Source organism: Aulonocara sp. 'chitande type north' Nkhata Bay, linkage group LG7 (assembly GCF_057382095.1).
Source record: "Aulonocara sp. 'chitande type north' Nkhata Bay isolate Kocher_YH1m ecotype deep benthic linkage group LG7, A_spYH_male_GT1.1, whole genome shotgun sequence".
NCBI classification, from domain to species: Eukaryota; Metazoa; Chordata; class Actinopteri; order Cichliformes; family Cichlidae; genus Aulonocara; species Aulonocara sp. 'chitande type north' Nkhata Bay.
The window spans coordinates 68,175,604-68,187,995 of NC_141350.1; the positions used below are offsets into that span (position 1 = coordinate 68,175,604).

General features: G+C 45.2%; 1 protein-coding gene across 2 annotated transcripts in view; it reads right to left on the reverse strand.

Moving 5' to 3' along the window:
* Positions 1 to 2,494: 2,494 nt before the first annotated feature.
* The window catches only part of immp2l (inner mitochondrial membrane peptidase subunit 2), a 198,923-nt gene continuing 189,025 nt past the window's right edge, over positions 2,495 to 12,392 (reverse strand). For both annotated transcript variants that reach the window (XM_086302181.1, XM_086302183.1), the window contains exon 6: positions 2,495 to 2,975. In XM_086302181.1, coding sequence (XP_086158307.1) covers positions 2,853 to 2,975 — 123 coding nt within the window. In that variant the 3' untranslated portion in view covers positions 2,495 to 2,852. The remainder of the gene's footprint in view (positions 2,976 to 12,392) is intronic.

The window sequence follows — 12,392 nt, forward strand, 5'->3', positions numbered from 1 at the left end:
AGCACCTCGGAGGTCAGATGAGGGAAGCTCTGCTGTGACAACATCCTTAAAGAGGAATACCACCAGGACCTGAGGACATGAGCGGTTCTGAGCGATGTATGGAAAATAGTGTGTTTGACTGCAGCACGGACGTTAGATCGCCGTCAGCAGGCAGTCGACGCCACAGCCTCTGATCTGGGAGTTATTTTTACAAACATAATCATCTGTTGCTCTTGAGCTTCAGGTGCAGACATCCTCCTTCAGGCTTTTCTGGCATATTCATGGTTCCCTCAGTTACAGCAGCCCAGACCATCACGCCACCGCTGCTGTGATGTTCTCTTTATGAAACGCTGTTATTTTGATGTGACGGGACTCAAACCTTCTCAGGGATCATCCAGATGTTTTCTGGCAGATGTGACACGAGCCGTGGTCAGCAGTGGTTTTCTCCTTAAACTTTCCCATGGACGCCATTTTTGCCCCGTCTCTTTCTTGTTGTTGAACCATGACCTCTGACCTTAACTGAGCCGAGCGAGGCCTGCAGGTCTGTAGATGCTGCTCTGGGTTCTTCTGTGACCTCCTGGCTGAGTCGACGTGCTCCTGTGAAGGTTCAGCACCGTTCCGGGTTTCCTCCATGTGTGGATAACGGCGCTCGCTGTGGTTCACAGAGGCTGGCTCAGGCTGATGATGTCACTTGTTTCTTTAGATCGCAGCGTGATGCTGACGTGCTGCTGGTTGAGACCTTTCAGTCTGCTTCACTTTATCAAGCAGCTTCTGTTTAAGGGATTTATCATCCAGCAGGTGTGACAGTGATCAGGTCTTTTCGGAAGCTCAATAAAATGTGGTTAACGAGAGTTAATTCGTTTTTAACAAGAAGGTCCAGGTGGGTTTGGATTTGTGTTTGTATTTACTCTCGTTATCTTTGTCTAATAGTCAAATTACTTTGATGATCTGAAACATCTGAGGCCTCCAAATCTGAGGCCATGGTTCTCAGCCGGAAAAGGGTGGAGTGCCCACTCCGGGTCGGGGATGAGTTCCTGCCCCAAGTGGAGGAGTTCAAGTATCTCGGGGTCTTGTTCGCGAGTGATGGGAGAAGGGAGCCGGAGATCGACAGACGGATTGGGGCTGCAGCTGCAGTAATGCGGACGCTGCACCGGTCCGTCGTGGTGAAGAGGGAGCTGAGTGTAAAAGCGAAGCTCTCAATTTACCGGTCGATCTACGTCCCTACCCTCACCTATGGCCACGAGCTGTGGGTAGTGACCGAAAGAACGAGATCGTGGATACGAGCGGCAGAAATGAGCTTCCTCCGAAGGGTGGCTGGCCTCTCCCTTAGAGATAGGGTGAGAAGTTCGGCCATCCGGGAGGGGCTCAGAGTAGAGCAGCTGCTGCTCCACATCGAAAGGAGCCAGCTGAGGTGGTTCGGGCATCTGACAAGGATGCCCCCTGGGTGAGGTGTTCCAGGCATGTCCCACCGGGAGGAGGCCCCGGGGCAGACCCAGGACACGCTGGAGAGATTATATCTCTCGGCTGGCCTGGGAACACCTTGGTATTCCCCCGGATAAGCTGGAGGACGTGGCTGGGGAGAGGGAGGTCTGGGCCTCTTTGCTTAGGCTGCTGCCCCCGCGACCCGGCCTTGGATAAAGCGGATGAAGATGGATCAGAAACACGTCTTTAATTTGACTTCTCAGTTCTCAAACACAGAAATGAGACTAAAACCTCTAAAATTGTAGTTGGAATTCTGTAGCAACACACATCCGCCTCCTACGCTGGAAAATATAAAAAATTTAAAGTGGACAATGGAAGTTCGAAGTTAATGAGGGACAAACGCAGAGAGCTGTGTGCTTGTTTCCACCTCTGAACGATTCTTACACATCTGCTGTTTGTTTACGGAGCCAAAAAGAAAGAACCTCCGAACAATCGAAGAGGTGCTTTAATTCAGAATTATTTATGGAGCTAAAGAGACGCTGAATCACGAGTGATGGGAAGCAGAGTGGGAGAGAAACAGGCTGACTGGTGTGGGCGTTATACTGGACCATCATAGTGAAGAGAGAGGCGTGCCCCCTGGGTTTTCTGGTCACACCCACTCGGGAGGAGATCCCAGCAGAGACGCAGGGGCTCCCTGTTGAAGTACAGATGACATAAGAGCTAAAAATTGGGGTGTTAAATATTGAAGCTGTTCACTGAGACGAACACCGAAACCTCAAAGTTTTAATCTAAGCCTTGACCAAGGTCAAAGTCCCGCACTTTGTGACCTGCTACAAAAATGTTTTAGATTAAGAAAATTCATATTTCTGGTTTAAGGATTCAGAATAATTTCCCACAAGCTCAAAGCCTTCGCAGGCTAAAGATGAGGTTAAAATGTGAATAAAGACATGAGACTGCCGTCACAGAGAGGGGAAATCCCTAATATGGTCAGAAGCTTTAAGGGCAGAGGAGAAAACATTTAAAAAAATCATAAAAAATAAAAATATGCAGCTGGAAATGAGCAGATTCAAACATTCAACACCAGGATAGGGTGGAAATTACAAATGACTTTAATTGCCCATCACATCACTTTGCCAGTGATTATTAGCTTAGTTGATAAAATACCACAAACTTAACTTAAAATTCTTGGTGGTTTACAGACAAAAGCTTTAATTTTTCATGTAAAATGTGAAGTTCGGGGACAGGACTTCAGTTTGTCGTCTTTTCAGCGTTCAAGAAAGAAATATTTAAAAACAAAAGTCTGCAGTGAAACGAACAAAACACCACCTGAGTGTACAATGAGCACGGTTTATATAAAAGCCATGCAGTAATCTGACTCACACGGTCACAGCGAGCGGCTCTTGCTGTGAATTTGACATTTTAAGAAAAATACAGAAACTCTGTGGGCGTGGTCAGTCCTCTTCCTCGGTGTCCAGCGGTCCTCGGTTTGCAGGGAGCGATGCTGTGATTCGCTGCCAGCGGTTTGGTGGCCAGATGATGTGAGAGGCCCGACCGTGAAGCAGCCCCACAGACACCTGGGAAAAAAACAGCATCACAACTTTTAACAAATGGTCAAATTAAACAAATTTTATTTGATCGTTTTACCACTTTCGAATTCCCTGCTATTGTTTTTAGCAGCCCTCCAGTTTTATCTGTCACACTTTACAGACCACCTAAAGACAGAAGTTTTAACAAACACACACTCAAAATCACTTTAACCTGCACATAGATAATCCTTCTGACCCTGCAGCAAAAGAATTCTTAAACGTTCTTCACTGTTTGGATTTTACCTGCACGTCACGCAGTCGACTCACAACAGAGGACACACTCTGGACCTGGTCATCACCCATGGGCTGTCCACAGCGTGTCCTCTGTTGTTGGCTTGGCTGTCTCTGACCACTACTGTGTGTTTATTAACATCACCGGTTTTATTCAGCGGGAGACCTCAGTGCGAACTGTGAGGAGGCGCTAGCTGACCTCTGAAGTGGCTGCAAATTTTACCAGGGTTTTAGACGAATGCCCCCCTGCGATTTTATTTTTAATCATTTTATCAGCAAACTGAAGAAAAGCCTTGACTCCGTTGCTCCACTCACCACCAACAAGATTAACGTAAAACACGTATCACCCTGGAGAAACGAAGAAGTCAAAACGCTCAAAGAGATTGCAGGGCAGCAGAAAGGAGATGGAGAAAAAATAAAAATTTAATTAAGCATCAAAATCAAAAACTTAAAATGTACAATAATACATTAAGGAACTCAAGAAATTCATACTTCGCCAAAATAATCAGTAATAACAAAAATAATCCCAAGGTCCTCTTTTCCACCATAGATCATTTATTTAACCCTGATTTTAAAAGCTCCAAAAGAAGCCCCACAGACTCGCTCTGTGAGCAGTTTGCAGACCACTTCAGGGGAAACGTCAGCGCCATCAGATCTGATATTTTATCTAATCGCCATATGATTGTAAACACATCTGAGAGCTCGATTGTACCTGAGGAGACACTGGACAGCTTTGTCCTGGTTAATGCTGAGAACCTGCAGAAAGTTTTCTCCACAGTGAGACCCACCACATGTCTTTTAGATCCAATCCCTTCTTCACTCTTTAAAACACTTTATGGATTTTTTGAGGCTGAGCTTTTATACATGATGAATTGCTCTCTTCAGTTGGGTGTCTTCCCTGCTGCCTTTAAAACGGCGGTGGTGAGGCCCCTTCTGAAGAAGAGCAGTTTGGATTGTAATGATTTTAATAACTACAGACCTGTATCCAACTTACCATTTTTAAGTAAAGTCTTAGAAAAACTTGTTTTTACTCAGATTAATGACTTTTTGAATGATAGACAGATCCTGGAGATATTCCAGTCTGGATTTAGGGTGACCCACAGCACAGAGACGGCTCTCCTAAAGGTTTTAAATGATCTTAGATGTAACTGGGACTCCCAACAGCTCTCAGTCCTGGTGCTACTGGATCTAAGCGCAGCCTTTGATACAGTAGACCACGCTATTCTTTTAAACAGACTGAAACACATGGTGGGCCTCTCTGGTGCTGTACACAACTGGTTCACTTCCTATCTCTCTGACAGAACTTTTATGGTGAGTATGGATACATGCTCCTCTAAGATCCATAAAATGACATGTGGTGTGCCTCAAGGGTCGGTTCTAGGCCCTGTACTTTTTAATTTGTGTATGCTCCCTCTCGGCAGTGTCATCAGGAGGCATGGAGTGAACTTCCACAGTTACGCTGATGACACGCAGCTGTACATCTCCGTGTCTCCTGATGACACCAGACCAATGGATGCCCTTTTTAACTGTATCTTGGATATAAGATCTTGGATGGCAGAAAACTTTTTACAGCTTAACCAGGACAAAACTGAAGTTTTAATCGTCGGTCCCGAGGCTCAGAGAGAGAAACTCTTGTCTAAATTAGAGGCATTTTCACTATGTCCTTCGCTACAAGTGAAAAACCTGGGTGTTATTTTTGACTCTGAGCTTGGTTTTATCCCACATGTTAAACATGTAACCAAAATTGGATTTTATCATCTAAAAAATATAGCCAGAGTCCGCCCTATTCTCTCTCGGGCCAACACGGAGATGCTGATGCATGCTTTTATTACCAGTCGCATTGATTACTGCCCTGCTCTCTGGTCTTCCTAAGAAGAATATTTCAACTTTACAACTTTTGCAAAACTCGGCAGCTCGTGTGCTGACGAAGACCAGAGGGCGGTCATGTATCCATGACCGCTTATGTTAAGACCAGGACATGTCCTTCAATGCACATATTAAACAAATATGTAAGACTGCTTTCTTCCATTTGCGCAACATCTCTAAAATTAGAAATATCCTGTCTCAGAGTGACGCTGAAAAACTAGTTCATGCATTTATTACCTGCAGGCTGGACGACTGTAATTCATTATTATCAGGAAGTCCAAAAAACTCGCTGAAAAGCCTTCAACTAATCCAAAATGCTGCAGCAAGAGTCCTGACAGGGACTAGAAAGAGAGAGCAGATTTCTCCTGTTTTGGCTTCCCTTCATTGGCTTCCTGTTAAATCCAGAATTGAATTCAAAATCCTGCTCCTCACATACAAGGTCTTAAATAATCAGGCCCCATCTTATCTTAATGACCTTGTAGTACCATATCACCCTATTAGAGCACTTCACTCTCGCTCTGCAGGCCTACTTGTTGTTCCTAGAGTATTTAAAAGTAGAATGGGAGGCAGAGCCTTCAGTTTTCAGGCCCCTCTTCTGTGGAACCAGCTTCCAGTTTGGATTCAGGAGACAGACACTATCTCTACTTTCAAGATTAGGCTTCAAACTTTCCTTTTTGCTAAAGCATATAGTTAGGGCTGGACCAGGTGACCCTGAATCCTCCCTTTGTTATGCTGCAATAGACTTAGGCTGCCGGGGATTCCCATGATGCATTGAGTTTTTCCTTTCCAGTCACCTTTCTCACTCACTATGTATTAACAGACCTCTCTGCATTGAATCATATCTGTTATTAACCTCTGTCTCTCTTCCACAGCATGTCTTTATCCTGTCTTCCTTCTGTCACCCCCACCGGTCGCAGCAGATGGCCCCGCCCCTCCCTGAGCCTGGTTCTGCCGGAGGTTTCTTCCTGTTAAAAGGGAGTTTTTCCTTCCCACTGTCGCCAAAGTGCTGCTCATAGGGGGTCATATGATTGTTGGGTTTCCTCTGTATCTATGAAGCGCCTTGAGGCGACTTTTGTTGTGATTTGGCGCTATATAAATAAAATTGAATTGAATTGAATTGAAGAGAGTGTGGGGAGTGAATTGGAGGGTGGGGTGGGCTGCTTTTAACCATGTAAACCACTTTGTGCTACATTTCTGTGTGAAAAGTGCTTCATAAATAAAGACTGATTGATGGATTGATTGACAACAGAGAGCCGATTCAGAGAGCGAGAGCCATCCTGTCCTCAGGTACCACAGGTGTCCTAAAGTGAGCCTGTCATGGAAATCTCTTTGAGCATCGCTGACTGAAGCAGCTGTGGTGGAGCAGGAGGTTTGGGGGTGACAGAGGAACAGGTGGGCGGAGCAGACTGCAGTTTAGAGGGTGAGTAGCCTCATATACGGAGGTGGCTGCCTTCCTGTTTGTCCTAGCAGCAGGACAGCACAGAGGGCAGTGACCTGCAGACGTGGGTGGAGCCCTGCAGGATGGAGCGCGTGCGGTCAGGGTTAGCAGTCGAGTAGTCAGTTTTGCATAGCAGGGTGTCTGAGGATGTTTGTGGCAGCCATGGAGCAGGTCAACCTGTCATAACAGGTGATTCAGGGCTCCCTTTATAACCTGCTTTAGCAGGTCCAGCAGACCATCTGTTATTAAAGGGAACAAAGTGAACTGAGCACAGTTCAGGCTTTTCAGTTCTACAATCGATGGCTTTCTCTCTGTAATGCTCCACCGTCTTTGACTGACGTTGGGGGGAAAGTGCAGTTCGTGACAGCATGAGTCTTATAAAACCACAAAATCTGAAGAACTCAAAATGAAAAGATTATTGGGCAATGAAATGTGAACAGAAATAAGTAAAACACGGCTCCAGCTGCCTTTCTTTGCTCAAAAACCCTCCTCTAGTACACGTGTCAAGACCTGTCATCCAAAAATAGTTTTCTCATTGTTTATTCTCCAGTCACATCACGGAGCTGGAGGCCTCAGCAGCCAATGCTTGCTTCAGAGATGGATACCAGATCTGCAACCACAGTAAGTTGCCATTTTCAAAGTGCCCCATCAGAGCCAGTCTACTTTATGTTGCAAATGCATGCAATCATCATCTCATTGAATCTGATTGTGCTGACGGGGATAAAATAGCAACAACTGCAAATATGTTGCCGTCTACATACAGAGAAAGTGCAAAATGGTAAAGCTGCTCTGCAATCTTCCTTTTCTAAGGAATATAACCAGAATACAACCAGCCGAGTCAGCGTGTCACAGATGATGTCGACACTCTGACTCAGATTTACTGCAACACGTTGGTAAATCTGCAAACCTTCACCAACCTGAGAGTGACGGCGCTCCAACCGACCACGGTGGTTTGGAGAAAGGTCGCCTCCACCAGTACCGTCGCCTCGCCATTAAATTCGGTCACCCAGAGGTTGAGGGTGTTTCTGGGTGACCGCTTTGATTGTACTTGCAAACTCCAACAGCAAAAGATGTTTGAACTTGTTTAAATGTAGTCTTTGGTTGGGCTTAGTCACAACCACAGCTCAGTTATGCTGAATGTAAAAAAACTGAAGCCTTCTTTGAATCGAACACATCAGATGCTGACATCCAGAACCTGCAGGGACTGTTTGTGAAAGGCACCAATCCTCTGCTTCGATTTTGTTGAATATATTAAAGATACGTATCCAAGCAGCCTGAATTAACACGACGCCGTGGGTTGGTTTTCCTCTTTTTGAGTCACTGGTTGCCTTGGCAGTCTGAAATGAGCAAAAACTGATTTTTTCTGATTTTTGAAGTGACGTGCTTCTTATTTAGGTTTTCACAGGTTGACATTCAGCTTGAGGTGCAGAGACTTGCAGACATCAACGGCAGAGATAATTAAAACCGGCGCGCTGACAGCTGAAGATCCGTCCACTCACTGCTGTCCAGCATCGTCCTCGCCGCATCAATTAGATCTGCTTTGCATAAGGGCGAACGCACACACACCAGCAAATGTCATAAGCTTTTAATGATTCCTGTTATCTCTCAAAGCCAGCCTCTATATTTAAAACCATATATACATATGCGGCATTCATCTCCATCTCCAGAATAACCTTTAGAGAGCTCGCGCTCGGGCTGGAGGTGTTATGAGGAGTTGGTTTCAGAGAAAGAAAGCAACGTTTGATTTGACGCAGCAAATTCAACGCTACAGTCTAAGTAACAGGAAGGAAAAGAAACCTCCACCTCACAACAGCTGCGGGTCAAGCTCCAGTTTAATAACATGTGGTAATGAAACAGCTGATTAATATTCATCCGGCTGCAGATGACACTGAGCTGTTATCTGCTAAGGTGAGACAGTGAGGAATTACTAAATTACACACCTGAAAGCTGTGGAGGCAGAGAACCTCCAGGTTAGCACAGATTCATCTTTCTTTTAATCTCAGAAACACGAGGTTGGAAACTTCAAACAAAAACGTTTGTTTTGCACCTTCGCTCCACGATTTGGGTTTGAAGATTCCTTCAACTGGTGACAAAAATCAGGAAAAGTATCCACGCTGGCTTCTTTACGCCAAACATGGTTAAAACATGGCTGCCAAGGTGACACGTAGTTGTTCCTTCCTTTGCTTTATTGATGCTTTCTTTCTTTCGATGCTCTGTTTTTGGCTTATTTGGATATTTGGTTTTTTTTGTTGATTATTGGATTAGCTTCATTTCTTGGATTCTTTATAACACGTTGCTTCCTTCTTTTCTTACACTGAGATTTTTAAGGCGACGATTGACAAAGACAAACATGTAGGAGAAAGTGAACGTGCCTAATTTCAGGTTTTTCAGAACAGGAAAATTGAGAATTAATTAAAATGCATTTATATAGAAATTCTTCCTTCTTTTGTTTCTTGGAGGTTTTTCCTTTCAGGATATGTTTTTATTTTTTAGCAGTTTCATGCTTTAGATGGTTTTTTGCTGCCCTCTGCTGTCCCATGACCACTAGCTGTGGTTAGACCAGCGGTCTCCAACCTTTTTTGCACCACGGACCGGTTTATGCCCGACAATATTTTCATGGACCGGCTTTTAAGGTGTCGCGGATAAATACAACATAATAACGATAAAAACAATAACAAAATAACGCTGAAAACCGATAAAACCCCTGAAAACCAGACATTTCACACCTGAGCCTCAACTCTCGCGGCCCGGTACCAAACGACTCACGGGTCCGAGGCCCGGGGGTTGGGGACCGCTGGGTTAGACGACCAGAGTCGGGTTGCTGGGCTCTGTCACTCCGAACCCTGCACAGCGGAGGTGGTTTACTGAACCTGATTCCTCCTGAATGGTTTGGGAGGAGGCTTCTTTGCAGAGTTGGTGTCATGGTCCTGGGCCATGTGGGCCCAGTATTCTCAGTTCCTTGTATTTTTGTATTTCGTTCCTTATTTGACTTCCCCTTGTGACTCTTATCCCCTGTGTGCCCCTCTATGTATCTGTGAGCCCTCATCTCCCCTCGTGTTTCATTTCCATGTTTCCCCAGCCCACTATGCCCGTGCTCTCTCTCTCTCCTCCTGTTTGAACCTCTGTACTTCCTGTTTTACTTTGACAGTCTCCCGTCAGTGTTGTTTACTCCTGCCATGTCTTGTTATGTTTATCTGTGTCAGCTGTGTTCCCATGTGTGGCCACTTCCCCTGATCATCCCTCTTGTGTATTTAGTCTCTGTGTTTCATGTAGTCTGTGTCGCGTCGTCTGTGTTTCCACCCTCTATGTTTCCATGCCCGGTCTATTGCATTCTTAGTCATAGCTTTACCTTAGTTATTCCCAGTTTAGGTTTCTGTTTAGCCACGCTATCCCTGCTGTATTTGTATACCTTGTCATCAGCCACAATAAAAGGCTCGCTTTTGTTTAAAGTTCACTCCCATCTGCTCACCTGTGTTCGCACCTGGGTCCACCATACACACCACCGCACGGTCTGTCACAGCGGACCGTGACAGTTGGGAACACCTGAGTGACCCCTCCCGGGGAGACATCTGGAGATTTCTGCCTTGAATGCTGCTCCTCAAATGTTTTATGTGGGCAGAAAGTGGACGGGTTAACACTACTGTTTTTAATGAGCCCATTTTTCAATGACTACGACTCTGCTAGTGTTGCAGACAGATTTCAATGGTTTTGAAAACAGGAGAGGAGCTTTGATGGACGATGGTAGCAACAAGCATTCATCAGGTGCTGAACAGAATAATGAGCTCCGCCCAGGTGTTTCCAGGTACACGTCACATTACCGTGACTGAACAACAACGCTGGGCGAGAGACTCAAACGGTTCCTGAACGATGAGAATAAAAAACTTTACAGGTGGCCTGCGTGATGGATGCTCAGGGTTTCTTTAATGGTAACCATTAAAGAAACCATTAAAGTTATTGGTATAGTTTAGACTTTTGTAATTCATCCATAATTTTTCGCTTCACTTGTTTTGATTCTATTTTCTTGGATTTCTCTGTTTTGGTTTCACCTTTTAAAGGCGACCGCCCTAATAATTAACAGCTTTTGTGCTTCGTACTTTCCTACCTTCCTCCGTTGCCTCTACGGTTTGCTGTTTTCCTGATTTTGTCCATCGGGTCCTCCTTTGGGGTCTTCATTAGCCTTATTTTTAATTTCCTTGCTTGTTAGTCAAACATCTCTCAGGTTCTTTGTCTCTGTTGCGCCTTTGTTTTCTTTGTATTTTTCCGGATCGTTGGTCAGTGGCTTCCTTTTGCCGTTCAGCGGTCATGCGCCGCATCACTGCATCACTTAGTCCCGTAGTCTTTTCTTCTCGGCGCACTCTCGGCTCATTACTTTCTCTGTTTGTGTCCACATCAGGATTGGCTTTTCAGCTCTGAGAGGAAGAAACCTCAGCATCTGGCTGACTCACCGTATTGATCAACACCCCCCCATCAACTCTCTGCAGATGAATTGCGGCCGTTTCATGCTTTGGGCTCAGTAGAAATCTTATTTATTGCACCTATAAACGCTTTAATAGGCCATACTTCCCACAGCGTGAGATCGACTGACATGAAAGCCTGACTCGTGTTGCATATGCATGAAAATCTCCTCGGTTTCACATTTTACAAAGTTCTGAAAACCAAACAAAGAAAGAACATTTTTAACTTAGCAACAAAAGAATGTGGAGGAAAAAGCTCCATACAGCGCTGCACTCGGACCATATAGTGTATATAGAGGTTGTGGGTGTTTTTCTCTGTTTTGTTTTGGACTATTTCTGATCGACCCGAAGGCTGACTGCATCATCTGCTGCACTGAAAGACTGTGAGGTGGGTGGCAGCGAGGACTGCCAGGCTGACTTTAAAAAGAACATTTTATTCAAATGAGACCTCCTCATTGGAGAGGATACATCCTGAATATAGTCAATTGATTTAGCTGTTCGAGTCTATTTCCTGTGGTATGAATATTTGGTAATAATATGAAACTGTCAGCACATTGTGTTTCATGATACAACACAGCTGAGGCTTCTGCTGCTGTGGCTTTGGCCATTTGGCAGCAATGAAAGGGTAATGTGATTTTAGGGACGAGAACGCCGGTGACGTCTGTCACGAGGGGCAGAAGCTGACGTGTGCTCTTCAACTCTGCAATGAAACATCTACTGACAAAGACCACTGCGCTCACACCACCTTTCTGAGCAGCAGAGAAACGTCTCCAGGCTGGAACAGGCCAGAGCTAGTCTGGAGCAACGACTGGATGTCATCCTTCTGTGCCATTAAGCAGTGACAGACAAATAGCTGTGAAAATGGTGACAGGTGTGGATGAAATAAACACAGGTTGATGTTGTTGTTGACTCTGACGTCAGCAGATTTCTTCAAACGTGCTGAAGAAAGAAAAAAACGGCCACAGCTTTGGACTCTGGGTCTGGCAGAAGCTCCAGTTTCACCCCAGCAAACGAGCAGAAGCATCACAAGCTGCAGAATAACGTGAAGCTACAAATATCTGTAAGATACCACAGCCTCACACCTTTCGCTCTTGTATTTGTCCGTGCAGTGACAGTGTTAGACGATTATATGTAAAAGAAAGTTTTCATGTGACAGTCGAGGGAAAGACTGAGTCCACCCCTGATTCAACAGCTTGTAGCAGCAATAACCTGCAGGGAGGATTTTCTCTGTGGCTTCGTCAGTCTCTCACATCACTGTGGAGGAGTTTTGGTCCACTCTTCTTCATATTCTTTTTCGCCTCATTGAGGTTTGCAGCATTCGTTCATGCACAGCTCTCTGAGCTCTGCAGCAGCTCCGTTCTTCTCTTCTTCGGTCGTTCTGTTGCAGACCTGCTGCTGTGCTGGGATCTTTGTCCT